The sequence below is a fragment of the Oncorhynchus clarkii genome, chromosome 7 (genome assembly GCF_045791955.1).
Source record: "Oncorhynchus clarkii lewisi isolate Uvic-CL-2024 chromosome 7, UVic_Ocla_1.0, whole genome shotgun sequence".
In the NCBI taxonomy this organism is placed as follows: Eukaryota; Metazoa; Chordata; class Actinopteri; order Salmoniformes; family Salmonidae; genus Oncorhynchus; species Oncorhynchus clarkii.
This window is the reverse complement of record NC_092153.1, coordinates 63,606,681-63,633,814: the sequence shown is the minus strand read 5'-3', so window position 1 is coordinate 63,633,814 and position 27,134 is coordinate 63,606,681. Positions and strand designations below refer to the sequence as shown.

General features: G+C 43.2%; 1 protein-coding gene across 1 annotated transcript in view; it reads right to left on the bottom strand.

The window, feature by feature from the left end:
- The window catches only part of LOC139413659 (lysyl oxidase homolog 2A-like), a 72,091-nt gene that overhangs the window by 16,170 nt on the left and 28,787 nt on the right, over positions 1 to 27,134 (bottom strand). Inside the window, exons 4-8 of the mRNA XM_071161294.1 lie at positions 25,881 to 26,089; positions 20,326 to 20,542; positions 11,097 to 11,280; positions 6,632 to 6,783; positions 4,865 to 5,032 (exon numbers count right to left, since the gene is read on the bottom strand). Of these exons, the coding sequence (XP_071017395.1) occupies positions 4,865 to 5,032; positions 6,632 to 6,783; positions 11,097 to 11,280; positions 20,326 to 20,542; positions 25,881 to 26,089 (930 nt within the window). The remainder of the gene's footprint in view (positions 1 to 4,864; positions 5,033 to 6,631; positions 6,784 to 11,096; positions 11,281 to 20,325; positions 20,543 to 25,880; positions 26,090 to 27,134) is intronic.

Sequence of the window (27,134 nt, the reverse complement as noted above, 5' to 3'; positions counted from 1 at the left end):
TATGACAGAAAATAACTTTTGGACCTAAGAACATCACCACTAACTAGACAAATATTTTTCCTTGAACATGTCTGACGAGAAGGATATACTGTTCTCCCAGGAACAGGCCCAGATCCCCGTCATTTGCGTGAAGAAAAGAAGGCGGAAAAGAGGACACCGATCAGGCTGCCTTCTGAGAATCCGTAGGCGAGCAAGTAAACTCCCACTGCCATCCATTCTTCTTGCAATCATTGGAAAATAAAATGAATGACCTACGATTTTAATTATCCTACCAACGGGACATTAAGAACTATAATATCTTATATTTAACCGAGTCGTGGCTGATTGACGACACGGATAATATAGAGCTGGCGGGAATTTTCCATGCACCGGCAGAACAGAGAAGCTACGTCTGGTAAGACGAGGGGTGGGGGTGTGTGTCTTTTTGTCAATAACAGCTAGTGCGTAATGTCTAATATTAAAGAAGTCTCGAAGTATTGCTCACCTGAGGTAGAGTACCTTATGATAAACTGTAGACCACACTATCTACCATTTTTTTGTAGCCATCTATTTACCACCACAGAAAGATGCTGGCACTAAGACCACACTCAACCAACTCTATAAGGCCATAAGCAAACAAGAAAATGCTCACCCAGAAGTGGCGCTCCTAATGGCCGGGGACTTTTATGCAGGCAAACTTAAATCAGTTTTACCAAATTTTTACCAGGATGTCACATGAGCAACCAGAGGAAAAAAAACCTCTAGACCACCTTTACTTCACACGGATAGATGCATACAAAGCTCTCCCCCACCATCCATTTGGCAAGTCTGACCATAATTCTATCCTCCTGATTCCTGCTTTCAAGCTAAAACTAAATAGCGGATGCTACGCTACAGGACTGTTATGCTAGCACAGACTGGAATATGTTCCGGGATTCGTCCATTGGCATTGAGGAGTATACCACCTCAGCCATCGTCTTAATCAATAAGTGCATCGACGACGTCATCCCCACAGTGACTGTATGTACATTTCCCAACCAGAAGCCATGGATTACAGGCAACATCCGCATTCGAGCTAAAAGCTAGAGCTGCTGCTTTCAAGGAGCGGGACACTAATCCGGACGCCTATAAGAAATCCCCCTATGCCCTCAGACGAACCATCAAACAAGCAAAGCGTCAATACAGGATTAAGATTGAATGCTACTACACCAGCTCTGACACTCGAAAGATGTAGCAGGGCTTGAAAACTATTACGTACTGCAAAGGGAAACCCAGACGCTAGCTGCCGAGTGATGCAAGCCTACCAGACGAGCGAAATGCCTTTCATGCTCGCTTCGAGGCAGGCAACATTGAAGCATGCGCAAGAGCACCAGCTGTTGACTGTGTGATAACGCTCTCAGGAGCAGATATGAGCAAGACCTTTAAACAGATCAACATACACAAAGCCGCGGGCCCAGATGGATTACCAGGATGTGTACTCAAAGCATACGCGGACCACCTGGCAAGTGTCTGTAATACCTACATGTTTCAAGCACACCATCATAGCCCAAGGAAGCGAAGGTAAGCTGCCTAAATGATTACCGCCCCGGAGCACTCACGTCGGTAGCCATGAAGTGCTTTGAAAGGCTGGTCATGGCATCAACAGCATCCTCCCAGATACCCTAGACCCACTCCAATTTGCACACCGCCCCAACAGATCCACTGATGACACAATCTCAAATCACACTCCACACTGCCCTTTCCACCTGGACAAAAGGAACACCTATGTGAGAATGCTTTTCATTGACCACAGCTCAGTGTTCAACACCATAGTTCCCATGAAGCTCATCACTAAGCTAAGGACCCTGGGACTAAACACCTCCCTCTGCAACTAGATCCTGGACTTCCTGACAGGCTGCCCCCAGGTGGTAAGTGTAGACAACAACACGTTTGCCATGCCGATCCTCAACACTGGGGCCCCTCAAGGGTGTGTACTTTGTCCCCTCCTGTACTTCCTGTTCACCCACGACTGCGGGCACAAACACGACTCCAACATCATCATTAAGTTTGCTGACAACAACAGTGACATCTATGCATAGTCACTTCACCCCTACCTACATGTACAAATTACCTCAACTAACCTGTACCCCTGCACACTGACTCGGTACCGGTGCCCCCTGTATATAGCCTCGTTATTGTGTTACTTTTTGTTATTTTTTACTTTAGTTTATTTGGTAAATATTTTCTTAACTCTTCTTGAACTGCACTGTTGGTTATGGGCTTGTAAGTAAGCATTTCACGGTAAGGTCTACACTTATTGTATTCCGCGCATGTGACAAATAAAGTTTGATTTCAATACTCAAGCCGACAAGGTGCAAAAATCTGTGAATGTGCCCTTGAGCAAGGCACTTAACCCCAATTTTGCTATTGTTGAGATATGGGAACATCTGCCTAGTAGAACCCATTCTGATAGTTGTCCAAATCTCCTTGAGAAGATAGACAATATGTAATTGAGAAAGTGAATAGCATATGGGTTAGGCCTCTTTTTCTCTGGTGGATGTTTTCTAGATTTCATGTTTCTGATGATGAGGCTTTATAAAGCAAGTAGCAAGATCCTTAAAGAAACAGTGTCTACATCTTAAATGAAATGTTGCTATGTAATGTATTTTGCTGTAAAACGGGGGGTTCAGGGGGGGGTTCTATGGAATGGAGTTTTAGACTTTGGTGTCATATTTTCCATCTGTTCGGCTGCCTTCAGAAACACTTAGTTTGCGTCGCAAATAGCACCCTATTCCCTTTATAGTCCACTACTTTTGACCAGGGCCCATAGGGTATTATATAGGGAATAGGGTGCCATTTGGGATGCAGCCTTAGAGCGCTGAGCAGTAAGTCAGGAAAGAAGCACCAGAGCAGTAAGTCAGGAAAGAAGAACCAGAGCAGTAAGTCAGGAAAGAGGAACCAGAGCAGTAAGTCAGGAAAGAGGAACAGGAGCAGTAAGTCAGGAAAGGGGAACCAGAGCAGTAAGTCAGGAAAGGGGAACCAGAGCAGTAAGTCAGGAAAGAGGAACCAGAGCAGTATGTCAGGAAAGAGGAACCAGAGGAGCAGTAAGTCAGGAAAGGGGAACCAGAGCATTAAGTCAGGAAAGGGAAACCAGAGCAGGCTGCCAGGAAACTGTGTGTTTGATGATGTACTGTTCTCTAATCTGCTGCTGCTGCTGCTCCACCATCTGGGACAGGCTCTGCTGCTTCCGTCTCTGCTCTACTCTCCACGGGACGGGCTCTGCTACTTCCGTCTCTGCTCTACTCTCCACGGGACAGGCTCTGCTGCTTCCTTCTCTGCTCTATTCTCCACGGGACAGGCTCTGCTGCTTCCGTCTCTGCTCCATTCTCCACGGGACAGGCTCTGCTGCTTCCGTCTCTGCTCTACTCTCCACGGGACAGGCTCTGCTGCTTCCGTCTCTGCTCTACTCTCCACGGGACAGGCTCTGCTGCTTCCTTCTCTGCTCTATTCTCCACGGGACAGGCTCTGCTGCTTCCGTCTCTGCTCTACTTTCCACCAGGCTTTTGTAACAGATGAACCTCTGTTAACATAACATTACTGGATCTCTGCAGGAAAGTTTTTAGTTTTAATGTCACCTGCACAAGTACAGTGAAATGCCTTTCTTGCTAGCTACAAACCCAACAATGCAGTAATCAATATCAATGTAGCACTACAAATAACATAAGGTAAACAAAAACACAGTAACAAATAAAAGTGTGTCTTTCTGTGTGTTTGTCTGTCTGTGCACATGTGTGTGTGCTTTCTAGTCCATTTAAAGCATCCCCAAACACATCATGGAAATGTTATGTAGACTGCCATTAAGAGGCGGATTAGTACACAATAATCGAAGTCGCACTTAATCACACAATTACTCTGAGCTCGATCAGCCCAGTCCAATTTCCACTCATTAAACTCTCCCTCCCATTAACCCAGTTCTTCCATGATTCATACATACTTTCCAGGCTTTTAGCACCACTGCCAGTGGCATTCAGCATGTTAATACACTACAAATGATTTAATGATGACAGACTCTCAAACAGTAGACTCGTCCGAACCCCCCCCCCCCCCCCCCCCCAAAAAAAATGTTTTTTATAAAGAATGCACATAGAGGTGGTGTATCGCACACCGTGGGACTAAAGATAGCTCTTGTATAATCCTTTAAACAACACAAATAATCAAAATAACAACACTAATAGGTCTGGTACATCAGCAGAAAAGTGTATCTAGCCAATATAGGGATTGCTGATGGTGGGCTCCCCACCACCAAGTGTATACTGTTCACATACGCCACAGGCCTGTACATGTGAATGTTTATGGTACCCAGGCTAACCTGTTGCCTCTCCTCACTCCATCCCCTCTGTCAGTGTGGAGACTATAAACTCTAAGGTCAGAGCCCCTTTTACTTTCCTAGTTTCCTTTAGTGAGCATCTCCAGCTGTTTACAGCTAAGTATATCAGACCCATATGGATATATGAAGTTTACTGGAGGTGATTACATGGCTCTGATGTATATAACTGAGGCCAACTTGAAACACAGTAGGACCAAATTAGGTAGTTTTATGAAGTAATAGCACCAGTGCTAGACCTGACTATTTCCCCAACATCCACACAAATAACACTGGGGTAAAAACCTGTACTTATCTGTGAGTTTCAATCACACAAAAGGTATAATTGACCCTTGATATTATTACATGTTGTCGATACTTACACAGAAACGGAAACACAATGGTTATAGTTTTACTGTACAGGATTTTGAAATAATCATAAAAAAATCTGAGATGAAATTGACCGTTTGTCAAAGAATGTTAGGCTTTTGATCATCTGGCTGACCAGCCAATGGGATGAGCGTTTGATGTGTGTAAACGCACCTGGAAGGCGTTGCTGGCGAACCCAAGGCCCAGCTGCCTGCACACGACCGTGGCCTCCATGGTGCCCCAGCTATCACTACACACTGTGCCCCACACCAGCGAGTCATTCTTCTCCGCCAGCACCTCCACACGCCCCTCAAACGGGTTCCGCCCACCACTCAGACGCAGCTGCAACACAGTAAAGGAGAGATTAGATGTTTATAAAGGCAGTCCCATTCTGCTCATATGTTTTGGGTTTATTGGACACGCCAGAGATAGAGAGGAAAGACAGGAGGAGAAAGTGTGCTGAGATAGCAGTGGGCCGGATTGGAATCCATGCTTATGTGTTTTAGGGGCAGCTGCTTAGACCACTATACCAGGGGTCGAGCCCATGGACTCCCGCACAGGCAAACCAGTGACAAAGGAGCCTTCACCATTTGTTAGCAAAACAATTTAAAATCAGGTTTTGCCTTATCAGCTGAATAATAATGGCAAGTAGAAGTAATCAACATTTTTAAATGAATAGACTTGGTAGACAGTTTCATTATTTTGACCTCCCCACAGTTCATTGAGAGAGGAAGTGTAAACTCTAACATAGTCTATTAGCTAGAAAGATATCTTGGCGGCATAGAGAAAATATTGCTGTTGTAAAGCACATTTTCGGCAATTCTACACATTTCCCCATACATTTTTGCAGTTTTAAAGCAAATTTCCTGCAATTCTATGCATTTCGCCATGGCTAATGCTGTGTTCCTCTGCTCAAATATAGCAAAATCAATGGGCATGTGCCATGAATGCCCGTTTTTGGGGGGGATTTTCTCCCTGAATGTCTAGCTCTATTTTAATTATTAGTTTTCAAAAACGGTATTATCTAAAAATAAATATAGTTCAATATCTTTTATGCATGCTTTCTATCTGGTTTTAGTTGTTTACGTTGACTCTGAAACAGTTTTTCCCATCCAGAAATGTACCACTTAGACGGCCTGCCTGAGAGTTTTCTATACAGAAACAAATCTGTAATTAGCTCCAATTACTTTAACTTCCTCCATATTAAACGTATCGTTTGAGATTTTGTCAATGAAGCCATTTATCTACTTCCCCAGAGTCGGATGAACAAGAACAGCTACCATGATAACTCTTCCTTTAGACGTCCAGTCATTGTGCTAACGCTAGTTAGCATTGGCTTCTGAACTTCCTTTTTATTGGATGCAGAGACATAAAAATGCTATCCACGGTGGTATTCTGTTGCAGCTAGCAATATTCATGAAATGCTTTTTTTCTCCACATAAAATATATTTTTCAAAAATATTACAATAATACATTTGTGGACCCCTTGCAGTACCTCCGCGGACACCAGTAAAAATAAAACTGCACTCGATCACCTGCTAGGCCACAGATTGGATGTTTATTATGAGCCAAAAAAGACACTTGATTCAAAGAGGTAGCATATTCCATCATCTTTGTTGAGTATTCTGAATTACTGAGAAAACAGAAAATATTTGTCATAAATTCTCTCTTTGGCTGTGAAATGCTTTATCTAAAGTATTTTTAGAAGCATTTCTTCTACTATGAAAATAGTTTGGCTAAAATTTGTAGTTGGCATCAATGATGGAATCACAACAACTAAACTTTGCACATCCACAGATGACAAACAAACGTTTAGTGTATTTGTTCATTTTCATTTGGCAACAGTTGGCAATAGACTTATATACTAGTTATATATGAGTAATACACAAGTACTATATGAGTAATACCAATGAGCGGTGGGCATTTACTAGGCCTACTCACTTTGTTCTGGAAGCCCATGGCAGGAACATTACATCTAACCGCAGCGTCCTCCTCGTGACTGCAGCTCAGGGCGTCTCTGTTGAAGTAACACTCTGTGAGGGACTTCTCAAAGCCAGAGCACTCCACATCATTCATATGGACTGGGCCTATTCCTACAGAGGAGAGAAGACACACCTGGAGTCAGCTCCATCCCATTCTCTCAATCATAGAATTAAATATGTATCTCTATGCTTTCAATACCCCAGGAGACAGACAGAATGGAGATTCTCCATTAAAATAGCTTTTTAGTTCAGGACTAGGCTTAATCTGTATCTGGGAAACCAGCCAACTATGTTTAAATGCATGGCAATGATGTGTAACAGGGATGCAATCACACTTTTAGGACAACTCTGACCCATTCGAGTAGGGCTCTTGGGAACATTGAACTGTTCTCTCCAGAGGTGTATTACATAAGGATACCGTCGATGATATGGACGTATGAGATGAATAATGTAGGGTAAGTAACATTTATATCGATATATTTACATCATTTCCCATCAATTCCCATTATTAAAGTCAGTGTCAGTGTGTTGGCAGCAGCCACTCAGTGTTAGTGGTGGCTGTTTAACAGTCTGATCACATGACTTGACAAATTTGATGACTTGATGACGGATGTGAGTGCTACGGGGCGGTAGTCATTTAGCTCAGTTACCTTAGACTTGTTTGATAGCCTTGCGGAGGGAATAGCTGCACTGTTTGTATTCGGTCATGTTACCAGACACCTTGCCCTGATTAAAAGCAGTGGTTCGCGCTTTCAGTTTCACACGAATGCTGCCATCAATCCACGGTTTCTGGTTAGGGAATGTTTTAATCGTTGCTATGGGAACGACATCTTCAACGCACGTTCTAATGAACTCGCACACCGAATCAGCGTATTCGTCAATGTTGTTATCTGACGCAATACGAAACATCTCCCAGTCCACGTGATGGAAGCAGTCTTGGAGTGTGGAGTCAGCTTGGTCGGACCAGCGTTGGACAGACCTCAGCGTGGGAGCCTCTTGTTTTAGTTTCTGTCTGTAGGCAGGGATCAACAAAATGGAGTCGTGGTCAGCTTTTCCGAAAGGGGGGCGGGGCAGGGCCTTATATGCGTCGCGGAAGTTAGAGTAACAATGGTCCAAGGTCTTTCCTCCCCTGGTTGCGCAATCGATATGCTGATAAAATTTGGGGAGTCTTGTTTTCAGATTAGCCTTGTTAAAATCCCCAGCTACAATGAATGCAGCCTCCGGATAAATTGTTTCCAGTTTGCAGAGAGTTAAATAAAGTTCGTTCAGAGCCATCGATGTGTCTCAACTTGATATTAAATAAAATATCTTGAGACTTGGAGCCTCAAGACTATGGACTTATCTGGCCAGGTTTTGTAATGTTTTGTCACTCATTTTGTGGCACAGAGTCTCCATGGATTACTCTCCGCAAAGCCAGAGAGAGTAGCCGCAGCATGGGAAAGGGAAGGGAAAGGGGATACCTAGTCAATTGCACACTGAATGATTTAAATCGAAATATGCCTTCCAAAATGTGTTACGGGTCTTGATTATTGACCAATGACTGGTCATCAGCATTGGTGTGCAAAGGGGGCGCATATCCAGATTAGTGACCAGAAAACACTTGCTTCCTTTTCTCCGGTTTTGCCTAACAAAAACAGATTAGGCCTACATTTATATTATCCACAAAGAATACAGTTTAGAAAACTACTATGGAGGCATCTTTGCCAGAATAATTTGATTGATCATTTTCATATTTTGGGTGGCTACTGGCTGTATGTCTAAAGATACTGTAGCTGTAACATCGCATTGCCTTCAATATTATGGGATCAAGATGTTACATATTCTGGCAAATGAATTACACTATTTGTGAGGAAGAAAAGGGCTACCCAGTTGGCCTTATGATTCTGCATGCTCTGGACTCCAGAGAAATTACATGATATCCCTACTTGATATTGTTAACATTAATTACTTTCAGCTAAAAATGCAGGTGTAAAATGCAGTTTATTTCTGTATCTTAACTAGGGTTGCAAAAGGTCGGAAACTTTCCTTGAATATTTCCGGGCTTTTACCTGAAATTTTCCATGGGAAGTTAAGCCCAGGAATTTGGGGAATTTTGCTTAAATTCATCAAAAAAAGTTAGCTTATAACAATTAACCTTTTTTGTGGGATACACATAAGGCAATTATAGGTCTTGTGGCATATTTTGGTTAAACTATCCCCAATTCAATGGAATTGCAACCCTCTGCATGCACAGTACATTCTTCCATCACATGTGCAGTGCACTCTTCCATCACATGTACAGCTGATTATCAAGATCTTGCACACTAATGAGATGCTTTTGAGCCCACATTACTACACTGTATAAGCCAAGGTCGACATGCTTTCTGGTAAATTTTGATTACAATACTGGGTGGGGTGAATATATTTTATATGACATACAAGATTATTTGTTAACTAGTAAATAGTAGCCTACAGCAAAGTGTGTTTAAATAATTTCAAACTTGTTAACAATTTCTGCTAGTTAGTTTTTGCTACCATGTGGGTTTTAGCTTGCTTGAGCCTGCTAACTGAAGAGTGTTAATTCACCTGTTTCCATACATGTTTCATTTTAAAACATTCATTTTACAAAGGAGTTGTTTTAATCTAACTGCTTAACTATTTATCTGTACATGGAATTGTATTGTTTTATACAATTATTTTATAATCTTTACAGGAAAATACCATCTGATGTGTGGAGACATTTCACTGCAGCTAAGGAAAAGCTGTGTACATTTGCAAATACTGTGCCAAATCATATGTGAAGAATGCAACAAAGATGCAGAATCATCTGGCCAAGTGCATAAAGTTCCCTCAGCGCAACAAGCGCTGTGCAACAAGTGCAACAAGCAACCTCTGACAAAACTCCCTCTACTTCTATTCGAGGTGAAAATCAGACACCTTATCGATAGCAACAGCTCATGTTTTGTTTTACTCAATGGAGGAACATAGACAGAGAAATGCTAATGAATGTCTTGCTCAAGCTGTGTATGCAACTGGTTCACCTCTGATGCTCACAGGAAATGTGTATTGGAAGAGATTTCTGAATGTTCTTCACCCAGCATACACCCCTCCAACCAGACATGCTTTATCTACTCATTTGCTGGATGCAGAGTTCAACAGAGTTCAAGTGAAGGTCAAGCAAATCATAGAGAAAGCAGACTGTATTGCAATCATCTCTGATGGGTGGTTGAATGTTCGTGGGCAAGGAATAATTAACTACATCATCTCCACCCCTCAACCAGTATTCTACAAGAGCACAGACACAAGGGACAACAGACACACCGGTCTCTACATTGCAGATGAGCTGAAGGCAGTCATCAATAACCTTGGACCACAGAAGGTATTTGCACTGGTGACAGAAAATGCTGCGAACATGAAGTCTGCTTGGTCTAAAGTGGAGGAGTCCTACCATCACATCACACCCATTGGCTGTGCTGCTCATGCATTGAATCTGCTCCTCAAGGACATCATGGCACTGAAAACAATGGATACACTCTACATGAGAGCCAAGGAAATGGTTATGTATGTGAAGGGTCCTCAAGTTATTGCAGCAATCTACCTAACCAAGCAAAGTGAGAAGAATAAGAGCACCACATTGAAGCTGCCCAGCAACACCCGTTTGGTGGTGTTGTCATCATGTTTGACAGTCTCTTGGAGAAGAAGGAGTCTCTCAACAAATGGCCATATCACAGTCTGCCGATATGGACAGCCCCATCAAGAGGATCCTCCTGGATGATATATTTTGGGAGAGAGTGGTAAGCAGCCAGAAACTCCTGAAACCTATAGCAGTAGCCATTGCACAGATTGAGAGAGACAAACATCCTGTCTGATGTTCAGACTCTGCTTGCAGATGTAAGAGAATAAATATGTACTGCCCTGCTAACTTCACTGTTGGTCCAAGCAGAGGAAACTGCAGTCCTGAAATAAATAAAAAGGCGTGAAGACTTCTGCCTGAAGCCCATACACGCCGCAGCGTACATGTTGGACCCCAAGTATGCTGGCAAGAGCATCCTGTCTGGTGCAGAGATCAAAGAGGCTTATAGTGTCATCACTACCATGTCTCGCCACCTTGGCCTGGATGAGGGCAAGGTTCCTGGCAGTCTGGCGAAGTACACTTCCAAGCAAGGGCTTTGGGATGGAGATGCAATATGGCAGTCGTGCCAACATATCTCATCAGCCACCTGGTGGAAGGGACTTTGTGGATCTGAGGCTCTTTTCCCTGTTGCCTCCATCATCCTCCAAACCCCACCAACATCAACCACCCCAGAGCTGTCTGAGGTAGTTGGTCTGAGACTTACCGGATGACTATGAATCAATTATTCCATATTCCATTACAGTTGGTGAATGTACTTGGTTGGCATGTAGAAGGCATTTACCTGGCAAGCACAGAGAGAGAGAAGACCTACCTTGTCCCAGCCTGCCTCCAGCGAGGGCCTCCTTTGCACTCCCGAAGCCCAGTTCTCGACACACCACGGACGCTGCCTTTAGGTTCCAGCTGTCATCACAGACAGTGCCCCATTCGCCGTTCTTCAGCACCTCCACTCGCCCGTCTCCTATGTTGGCCCCACCTCTCAGACGCACCAGGGGTTGCTGCGGAAATTATTAATGGTACAACAGTTAGGCCTACTGTTACTGAGAAACAATAGTTCACATTCAGTTGACATACTGTTTTGAATAGGTCCAATGAGACATTTACTTTGAGACATCTGTATGTATTCTTTACTGTAGCAGTCGATATCGATTTTGTTAGTAGAACCACAAAGACAAACAATATTGTATTGTTTCATACATTCAGCAGCGGCATCCGGACCCAACGTCACCAACCAAAACAAAACAACAACAAACAAAAAAAAACTCCCTGATGCTTCCAATATTGGTGTCGTGTCTTTGGCTATGCCGGATTAAGTGATATGACATGCTATTCTATAAAATCCTTTCTCTGTAATTAATATTACCTGATTGAGCTAATCATGTAAATGTTATTAACTAGAAAGTCAGGGCACCACGAAAGAGTGTTTATAGAGCTGTTATCTTCCGAATAAACTCTTAAAGACCTAGTAATATTTTACATCAATAGCAGTCAATATTAATCGTCACCTTATTTCAGTCTCATCTGAAAGTTGTACATTCTTGGTTATCTTCACGAACCCTGGCTAACAAGTTGAATCAGCAATACAAAATTGGGTTGAATTATTTATTTTTCTAAATACCTAACTAATCACACAGAATTACATATACACAAAATTCAAATTATGTCATATAGAAAACGTCCCTGGTGGACAGAGCCGACAATTTCTGGTTACACAAAGAAATCAAATCAAATGTATTTATCACATACACATGGTAAGCAGATGTTAATGCGAGTGTAGCGAAATGCTTGTGCTTCTAGTTCCGACAATGCAGTAATAACCAACGAGTAATCTAACCTAACAATTCCAAAACTACTACCTTATACACACATGTGTAAAGGGATAAAGAATATGTACATAAAGATATATGAATGAGTGATGGTACAGAACGGCATAGGCAAGATGCAGTAGATGATATCGAGTACAGTATATACATATGAGATGAGTAATGTAGGGTATGTAAACAAAGTGGCATAGTTTAAAGTGGCTAGTGATACATGTATTACATAAAGATGCAGTAGATGATATAGAGTACAGTATATACATATACATATGAGATGAGTAATGTAGGGTATGTAAACATTATACACTGCTCAAAAAAATAAAGGGAACACTAAAATAACACATCCTAGATCTGAATGAATGAAATATTCTTATTAAATACCTTTTTCTTTACATAGTTGAATGTGCTGACAACAAAATCACACAAAAATTATCAATGGAAATCAAATTGATCAACCCATGGAGGTCTGGAGTCACACTCCAAATTAAATTGGAAAACCACACTACAGGCTGATCCAACTTTGACGTAATGTCCTTAAAACAAGTCAAAATGAGGCTCAGTAGTGTGTGTGGCCTCCACGTGCCTGTATGACCTCCCTACAACGCCTGGGCATGCTCCTGATGAGGTGGCAGATGGTCTCCTGAGGGATCTCCTCCCAGACCTGGACTAAAGCATCCGCCAACTCCTGGACAGTCTGTGGTGTTGGTGGGTGGAGCAAAACATGATGTCCCAGATGTGCTCAATTGGATTCCGGACTGGGGAACGGCAGGCCAGTCCATAGCATCAATGCCTTCCTCTTGCAGGAACTGCTGACACACTCCAGCCACATGAGGTCTAGCATTGTTTTGCATTAGGAGGAACCCAGGGCCAACCGCACTAGCATATGGTCTCACAAGGGGTCTGAGGATCTCATCTCAGTACCTAATGGCAGTCAGGCTACCTCTGGCGAGCACATGGAGGTGTGGCCCCCCAAAGAAATGCCACCCCACACCATGACTGACACACCGCCAAACTGGTCATGCTGGAGGATGTTGAAGGCAGCAGAACATTCTCCACGGCATCTCCAGACTGTCACGTGCTCAGTGTGAACCTGCTTTCATCTGTGAAGAGCACAGGGCGCCAGTGGCGAATTTGCCAATCTTGGTGTTCTCTGGCAAATGAAAAACGTCCTGCACGGTGTTGGGCTGTAAGCACAACCCCCACCTTACCATCCTCATGGAGTTTCTGACCGTTTGAGCAGACACATGCACATTTGTGGCCTGCTGGAGGTCATTTTGCAGGGCTCTGGCAGTGCTCCTCCTGCTCCTCCTTGCACAAAGGCAGAGGTAGCGATCCTGCTGCTGGGTTGTTGCCCTCCTACGGCCTCCTCCACGTCTCCTGATGTACTGGCCTGTCTCCTGGTAGCGCCTCCATGCTCTGGACACTACGCTGACAGACACAGCAAACCTTCTTGCCACAGCTCGCATTGATGTGCCATCCTGGATGAGCTGCACTACCACTACTAGCCAGAAAGCATAGGAACTGAGAAGTGGTCTGTGGTCCCCACCTGCAGAAACACTCCTTTATTGGGGGTGTCTTGCTGATTGCCTATAATTTCCACCTGTTGTCTATTCCATTTGCACAACAGCATGTGAAATTTATTGTCAATCAGTGTTGCTTCCTAAGTGGACAGTTTGATTTCACAGAAGTGTGATTGACTTGGAGTTACATTGTGTTGTTTAAGTGTTCCCTTTATTTTTTTGAGCAGTGTATTAAGTAGCATTGTTTAAAGTGGCTAGTGATATATTTTACATAAATGTTCATCAATTCCCATTATTGAAGTGGCTGGAGTTGAGTCAGTGTGTTGGCAGCAGCCACTCAATGTTAGTGTTGGCTGTTTAACAGTCTGATGGCCTTGAGATAGAAGCTGTTTTTCAGTCTCTCGGTCCCTGCTTTGATGCAACTGTACTGACCTCGCACCTGTACTGACCTTGGATGATAGCGGGGTGAACAGGCAGTGGCTTGGGTGGTTGTTGTCCTTGATGATCTTTCTGGCCTTCCTGTGACATTGGGTGGTGTAGGTGTCCTGGAGGGCAGGTAGTTTGCCCCCGGTGATGTGTTGTGCAGACCTCACTACCCTCTGGAGAGCCTTGCGGTTGTGGGCGGAGCAGTTGCCGTACCAGGCGGTGATACAGCCCGACAGGACGCTCTCGATTGTGCATCTGTAGAAGTTTGTGAGTGCTTTTGGTGACAAGCCAAATTTCTTCAGCCTCCTGAGGTTGAAGAGGCGCTGCTGCGCCTTCTTCACGATGCTGTCTGTGTGGGTGGACCAATTCAGTTTGTCTGTGATGTGTATGCCGAGGAACTTAAAACTTACTACCCTCTCCACTACTGTCCCATCGATGTGGATAGGGGGGTGCTGTTTCTTGAAGTCCACAATCATCTTCTTAGTTTTGTTGAAGTTGAGTGTGAGGTTATTTTCCTGACACCACACTCCGAGGGCCCTCATCTCCCTGTAGGCCGTCTCGTCGTTGTTGGTAATCAAGCCTACCACTGTAGTGTCGTCCGCAAACTTGATGATTGAGTTGGAGGCGTGCATGGCCACGCAGTCGTGGGTGAACAGGGAGTAGAGGAGAGGGCTCAGGGGGGGTTGGGTTTGAGTGAAAGAGTAGGAAGACTGAGGAACAAAGGGACAAGCCATGCTATCGTAAATCTTATGCATTCTAAATTACCGCCCATTTGGAAAAGGAAAATGCAATAAATATTTACTCTGAGCTCCGCTTCGGTAGGTTGGTCGTAGATGTTGGCCAACAGAGATCTCCCTGTCCTCGGAAGAATGCCATTGGTGGTAAATTCGATACGTTGTAGTATCGTCGTTTTGTGTTAGACTGGATACGTCGTCTGTCCTTTCCTAGCCCACGTTTACAGCTGCTGTTGCTAGGATGTCTCACTTCTTTAGTGAATAAGAGTTAAAAGTTTATACCATTCACAACCAAAGCTCACGCTGAGGTTGGCTTAGTTCTGTAGTTGACATGTTAGTCCTTTTCAACATATGGACCGTCGTCCTATCGTCCTCGGAACAGAAGGTTACATTTTCGTCAAGGGCTTATATAGTGGAGGGAGAGAAGGGTGTTTCATAGTTTATAACCCATGTCTTTTCACAGGGGCGGGCCACTGGTTGAGCAGAGCTCTAACTTTATGAAAACCCAAATCTCTCATTTGGAAGCTAAAATTACATTTAATCTTTTCACAAATAGTGTCATATTTAAACATTTAAATTGCACAACAATTCCATGTGAATCTGACTAGAATGTGTAGACTTTCCTAGATACAGTTTATGTCGTCCTGTCAACAGTCATAATGTCTCAGATGACAACCGAACTGACATCATATTCATTAAGTACCAACGCATATTTTAAACTGGTTCTATTACCGAATTATGGTTCCTTTCCCCCACCTGTTTGATGTTCCCAGACTCTATGTTTAACAAAGGCTATTCAAGAGTCAGAGAGAGAGGGAAGGGAGAAAGGTATTTATGGGGGGGTCATAAACCTTACCCACAGGCCAACGTCATGACAGGTGTCAGCATTCTGTAAGGACAGATGCTGGGAGACGAGAAGTAAGAGGGAGTGAACATTTAATTAACAATGGACATGAAACAAAACATGGACAGCATCTGGACAGGGGAAACAATACTACATTAATGCTGACACGGGGATCAAACTGAGGAACAGACAGATATAGAGGGGGGAAATCAATAAAGTGAAGGAGTACAGGTTAGTCCAATGAAGCGCTGATGCGCGTAACTATGATGGCAGGTGTGCGTAATGATGGGCAGCCTGGTGCCCTCGAGCGCCAGAAAGGGGGAGGGGAGCAGGCATGACAGTCGATTTTATATAACATTAAAGAGATTCTCCGGTATTTTTGTATACTTTTTAGCCAGTAGTTCTGAAAGTAGCGCTCACGAGCGCAAAAATACTAATAAAGTTGTTAAATTACGAGTCTAGTTGGTTTAGCCAAAGAAAAAGTCGGAACCTTCCTGCTAGCCATGATTGGCTGATATAATGAGTGGGCTAGACATGCAGAGAAATGAGTTTCAGAATGATCTGCAGTGTAGCATCTTGTGTCTCTAAAATGAGTTGCTCATTATGCGTACATAATCCTTTCTACTGCAGGTTTTTTCAAAAGATATAACGTTAGCCACGGAGAACTGCAAATATGTTGCTACTGCTCTCAATAACATTTCTGCCCTGAATTTATCAGGCGCTATCGACAAAGGTCAATGGGAAAAAGGTGAAAGACTACTTTCTGGAGGACGATCGTGCCATGCTGACTCTCTGACTCTGAAAAATGAATCAGACGATGAGGAAATCCCTGATTTAGGTTAAAAAAAAATAATTGAAAAATACATTGTAGAGTCTTTTTGATGACAGTGATGGGGAAGAAACGGCGATCAACATGTATGAACTGTGTGTAACGTTAGTGATGTTTTCTCAGAATGCCATTCCGCATGGCTAGTTATAGCCTAATGTTAGGTAGCTAACTAGCAAACATCGATCCTATTTGGTTAACTTTAGCTAGCTATGACAATGGGTTTGTATTGCTAGTACTTTATGGCTTGGGATTATAGTTCATTGTTAAGCTAGCTAGCTAATGTTAACGTTACATGTCTAAACAAAAGACCCCAAGTTAAAGCTTGCTGTTAGCTAGCTAACGTTAGCTGAGGTTAGATGGCTGGCTTTCTAGCTAACACTAGCTTACGTGTATGAACTGTGTAACGTTACTGATGTTTTCTCAGAATGGCATTTTGCATAGCTAGTTATAACCTTATGTTATTTAGCTAACTAGCTAATATTGAACTTATTTGGTTCAACTTTAGCTAGCTATGACAGTCAGTTTGTATTGCTAGTACTCTACGTATTGGGCTTATGGTTCATTATTTAGCTTGCTACACGTCTAAACAAAAGACCCCAAGTTAAAGCTTGCTGTTAGCTAGATAATGTTAGCTGACGTTAGATGGCTGGCTAGCTAACATTACGTGTATGAACTGTGTAGTGATATTTCAGAATACCATTTGGCATCTATTGTATAATAATGCAAAAATATTTGTATCTGGAATTTGTCTTTCAGCATCAGTAGAACACGCCTGACTCTCCTCCCCCAGTCATACAAGGAGAATGTTCTAATGCCTCCCATCAAAAAGAGAGCTGGCCCAAGCAAGCACAGGTGACACCTGAAGCACGAGGACTTGCAGCATGTGGTGAAATTCATCAACAACTACGCAGAGGATAATGCAATAGTATTACCAGGACGCCACCCAGACCACAAACACTTTGGTGGAAAGCTGCTGTCATCCCATGTGACAAAAGCAGCAGTGTGGCATCTCTACAAGGAATTGATGACAACACTTGGTATGTAATGCATAAACACATTTTGATTTATTTTATTGACCTCCAACATGATTGGCACTACTTTTATTGATCTCACATTATTTATGTATCTGTGGGCCCCTACTGAACCTGAAAACAGTCTGGACCTTCACTTCCTGATCACAGGCCACACCAAGTTTGCCCCCGACTGGTGCTTCGGCCTCATCAAGCAGCGCTTCAGAAAGACCAGAGTGAACACTTTGTCTGAGATTGTTAGTGTTGAAGTCAGCACTGTGACAGGGGTTAACATCCCACAGCTGGTTGGACTGGAGGATGATACGGTTCTGGTGGAAAGCTATGGTTGGCAACAACACCTGACTCCGTACTTCAGGCCGCTGCTACAGATGAAGCAGTACCAGCACTTCAGGTGAAAATCATTTTCATTGCATTGTATGAGGTTACTCTTCTTATCTAAATTTGGGAGTTAAATTGATGTTGAACAATGTTGTTATGTCTTCTGATTTAATTTTATTCCCTGTTTAACAGCTTCGATGCTCTGGAGCCTGGTGTTGTTGTCGCCAAGGAGCGCTCAGACTGTCGGGACCAGGTTTCAGCTGCTGCGCAATGCTGACATCCTTCCTCCCATAGATGATCTGCCTGTACAAGCACCACCTGGACTGGACACAGCTAGACAAACTCATTTTTTTGAGAAGATCAGGGAGTTTTGCAATGAAGAGGCTATGGACATCACATGTCCTAAACCAAAGTCAAGGGCAGGACAGAAACAGGCTCTCCGAATATAGACTGCCTTGTTCATGCGTGGTTCGGACGAACCAGTCATTAGCACTATCTGCAGTGCCTCTATTCAAATGACTCACACACACCATACTTTGCTGCTACTATTTTTTTTATCCTGCTGCTCAGTCACTTTACCCCTGATTGTATGCATATAATTACCTCGTCTATCACTAATATCGTTATTGATATTGTTCTTGTAAATACTGTATATTATTTTATTTATATTGACAATATCTATTTCTTATATTGCTACTATGCAAGTAACCATTTGGCTGTACCGTTTACACCTTCTGTAGAGACCGTCCACTTAGCAAGACAGCAAAATATTGATACAGTTGAAGTCAGAAGTTTATATACACTTAGGATGGAGTCATTAAAACTCGTTTTTCAACCACTCCACAAACTTCTTGTTAACAAACTATAGTTTTGGCAAGTCGGTTAGGACATCTACTTTGTGCATGAAACAAGTAATTTTTCCAACAATTGTTTACAGACAGATTATTTCACTTATACTTCACTGTATCACAAATCCAGTGGGTCAGAAGTTTACATACACTGAGTTGACTGTGCCTTTAAAGCTTGGAAAATTCCAGAAAATTACATCTTGGCTTTAGAAGCTTCTGATAGGCTAATTGACATCATTTGAGTCAATTGGAGGTGTACCTGTGGATATATTTAAAGGCCTACCTTCAAACTCAGTGCCTCTTTGCTTGATATCATGGGGAAATGAAAAGAAATCAGCCAAGACCTCAGAAAAATAATTGTAGACCACAAGTCTGGTTCATCCTTGGGAGAAATTTCCAAACACCTGAAGGTACCACGTTCATCTGTACAAACAATAGTACGCAAGTATAAACACCATGGGACCACGCAGCCTATATACCGCTCAGGAAGGAAACGCGTTCTGTCTCCTAGAGATGAACGTACTTTGGTGCGAAAAGTTCAAATCAATCCCAGAACAACAGCAAATGACCTTGTGAAGATGCTGAAGGAAACAGGTACAAAAGTATCTATAGCCACAGTAAACTGTGATAAAGCGCGAGAGCAGGGAGAGAGAGGTGCCGCTATAGCAGGTGGGGGAGGGTCCGTACTGTGAGCGAGTGACACAGGGAGCAGGGAGGGAGAGATGACAGACAGAAACCAACCAACAAGCCGACTCGCACTATAATAGACTAATAGCTGACATAGCTAGGTTATTTATCATCAAATATGAATACATAGTACCTTAGCTAGCTAGGCTAAAAGAGGCTGCAGTGCATGCACATTCTCATCTTACAGTTACAAATAACAACTCCATTCAGAATATTAAGTAGCAGCCCAGATGTTGGCTCTTGGTCATTGTAGCCTATCATTCTCCTTTAAATTTGTATTCTGTCATTTTAATTACATCTTCCATTGATTAGATATCTCCTAACTTTTGCCACACACAGAGGCTGCTTTGATGACTTATAACTGGCCAACAACAACAACAAACTACACGCGCCACACTCGTAAAAAGCAAGAGCAGCAGCATAAATTATAACATTTCTCTCTATTGAAGCAGTCATGTTTGGATTGGTATGTGCCTTTCCGGACAAGTCACTTAAAATTACACATACCCGAGACCCATGACAATCAAATCACCTGTGACGTGACATTATTTAGAATTCTGGATCCGGAACCGCTTGGGTCTCAGGTATTCGGGTACAGGTGGATCCGTGAAGACCTCTAGCTCATTGGCTTGAACTCGAATGGTTAAGGGGCTGGCCCACGTGGGGGAAAATTTTGGGAAAATGGCACAGCACAGCTTCCAGAAAAATATTTGCTTTCAAACTAGGGATTTCGTGGCTAATTCTACTCCTAGATTATGCACAAATGAACAACACATTGACACATCCAGCCCAAAGTAGTCGCCAAAGTTCCGAAGCATGTCTTTAACAACTCAGGACTTTCCTAGGGTCTTGTTCTTCATAATTTTCTCCTCTTCTGAATGATTTCAATTTCAATACAAGATACAGGGCCAGAGACAGCTCAAACTGTAGTATTCACATCTCTATCATATCATAAGCTCTCTCTCGTTCCAGATGATTCAACCTACCTCCACCCTGTAGGCCTTGCTGAAGCCCTGGGTATAGCTGGGAGCAAATGCCCGTCCTGGGACACAGCTCACCACCACGGGCATCCCCTTCTCACAGGTGGCGTTCCCCTTCAGCTCCACCTTGTGGCCCAGCTTACAGCCATGCAGGCTGGCCTCGTTCCCCGTGCAGTTCACCCCGAAGTCCCAGTAGTTCTTCTTCCTCCGCTTGGCCAGCAGCCTGAGAACAAGACTTTGAATTGAGATGATTTGGATTTTGTTGAAGTGCACTAAATTAAAATGGTTATTTTCTCATTTTAGCCTGCCGTGAAAACATGATCTTCTCTACAGTACCTGATGAGTAAACATTATACAAACAACCTTGTTTTTTATAATACATAAAACACTTACAGAAATATTACCCTACCCTTCCTGAATAAAGATGTTGTCCAGTTCAACTTGGGAGTTTTAGACTTTTATTTATTGACGGTTTTAAGAGCAAGGTTGTGCCCATCTGCATTTTGTGCTAAAAGTAGAATGGCTTCTGGAATTGGCTAACCCCACTGTACAGCACATTTTAGGTTAACTCAACCGTGTTGATAATGAGTATAATCATCTTGTCTGGCGGGTTCATGGAGGTGAGGAGTGCTAATATTAACATTTACAAGCTGACCCTCCTGACTCCTGCTCTCATAGCCTGTAAAAGATGAAGGAACTCAGAAGTCCACAGCTGAAGGAGTGAGTCCATAGTAATGTACTAGTAATAGTAAGGCTGAATGAGTTAGTCCACAGTAATGTTCTAGAAATATTAAGGCTGAATGAGTTAGTCCACAGTAATGTTCTAGTAATATTAAGGCTGAATGAGTTAGTCCACAGTAATGATCTTGTAATATTAAGGCTGAATGAGTTAGTCCACAGTAATGTTCTAGTAATATTAAGGCTGAATGAGTTAGTCCACAGTAATGTTCTAGAAATATTAAGGCTGAATGAGTTAGTCCACAGTAATGTTCTAGTAATAGTAAAGCTGAATGAGTTAGTCCACAGTAATGTTCTAGTAATAGTAAGGCTGAATGAGTTAGTCCACAGTAATGTTTTAGTAATATTAAGGCTAAATGAGTTAGTCCACAGTAATGTTCTAGTAATAGTAAGGCTGAATGAGTTAGTCCACAGTATAGTTCTAGTAATAGTAAGGCTGAATGAGTTAGTCTATAGTAATGTTCTAGTAATAGTAAGGCTGAATGAGTTAGTCCATAGTAATGTACTAGTAAATCAAATCAAATCAAATTTTATTTGTCACATACACATGGTTAGCAGATGTTAATGCGAGTGTAGCGAAATGCTTGTGCTTCTAGTTCCGACAATGCAGTAATAACCAACAAGTAATCTAACTAACAATTCCAAAACTACTGTCTTATACACAGTGTAAGGGGATAAAGAATATGTACATAAGGATATATGAATGAGTGATGGTACAGAGCAGCATAGGCAAGATACAGTAGATGGTATCGAGTACAGTATATACATTTGAGATGAGTATGTAAACAAAGTGGCATAGTTAAAGTGGCTAGTGATACATGTATTAAATAAGGATACAGTCGATGATATAGAGTACAGTATATACGTATGCATATGAGATGAATAATGTAGGGTAAGTAAAATTATATAAGGTAGCATTGTTTAAAGTGGCTAGTGATATATTTACATCATTTCCCATCAATTCCCATTATTAAAGTGGCTGGAGTTGAGTCAGTGTCAGTGTGTTGGCAGCAGCCACTCAATGTTAGTGGTGGCTGTTTAACAGTCTGATGGCCTTGAGATAGAAGCTGTTTTTCAGTCTCTCGGTCCCAGCTTTGATGTACCTGTACTGACCTCGCCTTCTGGATGATAGCGGGGTGAACAGGCAGTGGCTCGGGTGGTTGATGTCCTTGATGATCTTTATGGCCTTCCTGTAACATCGGGTGGTGTAGGTGTCCTGGAGGGCAGGTAGTTTGCCCCCGGTGATGCGTTGTGCAGACCTCACTACCCTCTGGAGAGCCTTACGGTTGAGTGCGGAGCAGTTACCGTACCAGGCGGTGATACAGCCCGCCAGGATGCTCTCGATTGTGGATCTGTAGAAGTTTGTGAGTGCTTTGGGTGACAAGCCAAATTTCTTCAGCCTCCTGAGGTTGAAGAGGCGCTGCTGCGCCTTCTTCACAATGCTGTCTGTGTGAGTGGACCAATTCAGTTTGTCTGTGATGTGTATGCCGAGGAACTTAAAACTTGCTACCCTCTCCACTACTGTTCCATCGATGTGGATAGGGGGGTGTTCCCTCTGCTGTTTCCTGAAGTCCACAATCATCTCCTTAGTTTTGTTGACGTTGAGTGTGAGGTTATTTTCCTGACACCACACTCCGAGGGCCCTCACCTCCTCCCTGTAGGCCGTCTCGTCGTTGTTGGTAATCAAGCCTACCACTGTTGTGTCGTCCGCAAACTTGATGATTGAGTTGGAGGCGTGCGTGGCCACGCAGTCGTGGGTGAACAGGGAGTACAGGAGAGGGCTCAGAACGCACCCTTGTGGGGCCCCAGTGTTGAGGATCAGCGGGGAGGAGATGGGGGCGGCCCGTCAGGAAGTCCAGTACCCAGTTGCACAGGGCGGGGTCGAGACCCAGGGTCTCGAGCTTGATGACGAGCTTGGAGGGTACTATGGTGTTGAATGCCGAGCTGTAGTCAATGAACAGCATTCTCACATAGGTATTCCTCTTGTCCAGATGGGTTAGGGCAGTGTGCAGTGTGGTTGAGATTGCATCGTCTGTGGACCTATTTGGGCGGTAAGCAAATTGGAGTGGGTCTAGGGTGTCAGGTAGGGTGGAGGTGATATGGTCCTTGACTAGTCTCTCAAAGCACTTCATGATGACGGAAGTGAGTGCTACGAGGCGGTAGTCGTTTAGCTCAGTTACCTTAGCTTTCTTGGGAACAGGAACAATGGTGGCCCTCTTGAAGCATGTGGGAACAGCAGACTGGTATAGGGATTGATTGAATATGTCCGTAAACACACCGGCCAGCTGGTCTGCGCATGCTCTGAGGGCGCGGCTGGGGATGCCGTCTGGGCCTGCAGCCTTGCGAGGGTTAACACGTTTAAATGTCTTACTCACCTCGGCTGCAGTGAAGGAGAGACCGCATGTTTTTGTTGCAGGCCGTGTCAGTGGCACTGTATTGTCCTCAAAGCGGGCAAAAAAGTTATTTAGTCTGCCTGGGAGCAAGACATCCTGGTCCGTGACTGGGCTGGATTTCTTCCTGTAGTCCGTGATTGACTGTAGACCCTGCCACATGCCTCTTGTTTCTGAGCCGTTGAATTGAGATTCTACTTTGTCTCTGTACTGACGCTTAGCTTGTTTGATAGCCTTGCGGAGGGAATAGCTGCACTGTTTGTATTCGGTCATGTTACCAGACACCTTGCCCTGATTAAAAGCAGTGGTTCGCGCTTTCAGTTTCACGCGAATGCTGCCATCAATCCACGGTTTCTGGTTAGGGAATGTTTTAATCGTTGCTATGGGAACGACATCTTCAACGCACGTTCTAATGAACTCGCACACCGAATCAGCGTATTCGTCAATATTGTTATCTGACGCAATACGAAACATATCCCAGTCCACGTGATGGAAGCAGTCTTGGAGTGTGGAGTCAGCTTGGTCGGACCAGCGTTAGACAGACCTCAGCGTGGGAGCCTCTTGTTTTAGTTTCTGTCTGTAGGCAGGGATCAACAAAATGGAGTCGTGGTCAGCTTTTCCGAAAGGGGGGCGGGGCAGGGCCTTATATGTGTCGCGGAAGTTAGAGTAACAATGATCCAAGGTCTTTCCACCCCTGGTTGCGCAATCGATATGCTGATAAAATTTAGGGAGTCTTGTTTTCAGATTAGCCTTGTTAAAATCCCCAGCTACAATGAATGCAGCCTCCGGATAAATGGTTTCCAGTTTGCAAAGAGTTAAATAAAGTTTGTTCAGAGCCATCGATGTGTCTGCTTTGGGGGGGGGGGATATATACGGCTGTGATTATAATCGAAGAGAATTCTCTTGGTAGATAATGCGGTCTACATTTGATTGTGAGGAATTCTAAATCAGGTGAACAGAAGGATTTGAGTTCCTGTATGTTTCTTTCATCACACCATGTCACGTTAGCCATAAGGCATACGCCCCCGCCCCTCTTCTTACCAGAAAGATGTTTGTTTCTGTCGGCGCGTTGCGTGGAGAAACCCGTTGGCTGCACCGCCTCGGATAGCGTCTCTCCAGTGAGCCATGTTTCCGTGAAGCAAAGAACGTTACAGTCTCTGATGTCCCTCTGGAATGCTACCCTTGCTCGGATTTCATCAACCTTGTTGTCAAGAGACTGGACATTGGCAAGAAGAATGCTAGGGAGTGGTGCACGGTGTGCCCGTCTCCGGAGTCTGACCAGAAGACCGCCTCGTTTCCCTCTTTTTCGGAGTCGTTTTTTTGGGTCGCTGCATGGGATCCACTCCGTTGTCCTGTTTGTAAGGCAGAACACAGGATCCGCGTCGCCAAAAACATATTCTTGGTCGTACTGATGGTGAGTTGACGCTGATCTTATATTCAGTAGTTCGTCTCGACTGTATGTAATGAAACCTAAGATGACCTGGGGTACTAATGTAAGAAATAACACGTAAAAAAAACAAAAAACTGCATAGTTTCCTAGGAAAAGCGAGGCGGCCATCTCTGTCGGCGCCGGAAGTATGATGTAATATTAAGGCTGAATGAGTTAGTCCACAGTAATGTTCTAGTAATATTAAGGCTGAATGAGTTAGTCCACAGTAATGTTCTAGTAATATTAAGGCTGAATGAGTTAGTCCACAGTAATGTTCTAGTAATAGTAAGGCTGAATGAGTTAGTCCACAGTAATGTTCTAGTAATATTAAGGCTGAATGAGTTAGTCCACAGTAATGTTCTAGTAATAGTAAGGCTGAATGAGTTAGTCCACAGTAATTTTTTTGTAATATTAAGGCTGAATGAGTTAGTCCACAGTAATGTTCTAGTAATAGTAAGGCTGAATGAGTTAGTCCACAGTATTTTTTTTGTAATATTAAGGCTGAATAGTTAGTAAGTAATGCTAGTAATAGTAAGGCTGAATGAGTTAGTCCACAGTATTTTTTTTGTAATATTAAGGCTGAATGAGTTAGTCCACAGTAATGTTCTAGTAATAGTAAGGCTGAATGAGTTAGTCCACAGTAATGTTTTAGTAATTTTAAGGCTGAATGAGTTAGTCCACAGTAATGTTTTAGTAATATTAAGGCTGAATGAGTTAGTCCACAGTAATGTACTATTAATATTAAGGCTGAATGAGTTAGTCCACAGTAATGTACTATTAATATTAAGGCTGAATGAGTTAGTCCACAGTAATGTTCTAGTAATATTAAGGCTGAATGAGTTAGTCCACAGTAATGTACTATTAATATTAAGGCTGAATGAGTTAGTCCACAGTAATGTTTTAGTAATAGTAAGGCTGAATGAGTTAGTCCACAGTAATGTTTTAGTAATAGTAAGGCTGAATGAGTTAGTCCACAGTAATGAACTAGTAACAGTAAAGCTTACTTGTAGACTTTAGTGTTGTATCCTTTCTCTCCAGGAAAGCCGTACATCCCACAGATGACCCTGTTGTTCATCTCTGTCCACTCTTCGTCACAGATCTGTCTCCACTTCCCCCCGTCCTTCACCTCCAGGTAGCCCTCTGTGATGGGGACCCTCTTACGCTGGGAGTAGATAGCCCGGATACGCACCTCTTCTATCTGGACATTCAGACTCTGCAGATAAAGTGATATACATAGACCCTGGATCATCCACAGTCAAATTCAATCAGTTATTATTTCACGTGAAGATTATCAATGAAACAAATTTGATTTGCTTCAGGACATAGTATGGAGCCCTTCTTCTTCATTTTTGAGAGCATATTTGCCTTAAAACTGCACTGCTTTAGTTAACCCTATATCAATGTCTGGAATTTGTTTTGCTCTGTCAGCAACGTGACCAGAGAAGTGAGTTCAGGGTGAAGGAACATACATCAACAGATGGGCTTCTCAACATGGAGATAACCTTTAACCACACACATCATCAATCTATTATATACAAATATTGGTGAAGTTTCTGTTCCCGTAGGCCTATATTATGCAACTTTTGAGAAAGTAAATAAGACATTGATAATATGAGTGATTGGACTAGGAGAATGACGTGCATAATCAATAATTAAATTCATTGATCTTCTCTCAATCATAATCAATCAGTAAAATACCAAGAGGTGGTGCTGCAAAAACACATAAAAAGTCACGCTTTTATGCTATCTTGATTGAACATGGCAAAAATTAAGAATTACTTGCCCCTTTCACCAAGCTACAATAACAGTAAAAACAAAAGCTGTTGCCTGAAGGCTGAGGCAGGCTGAGTGTGGTCCTCTCCTACCTCCGGTCAATGTTAACCCTAACCCTATACAATAAACCCAACTGGTCAGTAGGGGGGTCATGGTCCTCAATTATCCTCCTCTGTCTGTCCTGAGGACCCTTAAAGGAGAGCGGTGTCTTCACCTTTGACCTCTAGGTTGCGTGTGAAGACTGCTCTATGCTCCCTCACGCATCCATGTTATAGACCTCTGACTGTTCAGCCCCCTATTAAAGTCCATACAGCCATAGACCCACAGTCTAACTCCTGGCTGGGCTGTAATGTGTATTGTGGGGACACGAAGTGATGAGTGCCAACCCTTTAACAACTGCTTTGCTACGCCATGAATGCTGAGCTCAGCCTTTTCTCCAACAACCCAGTCATCTCGCCCCTGGAGAAAGCCAGTCCAACATTTCT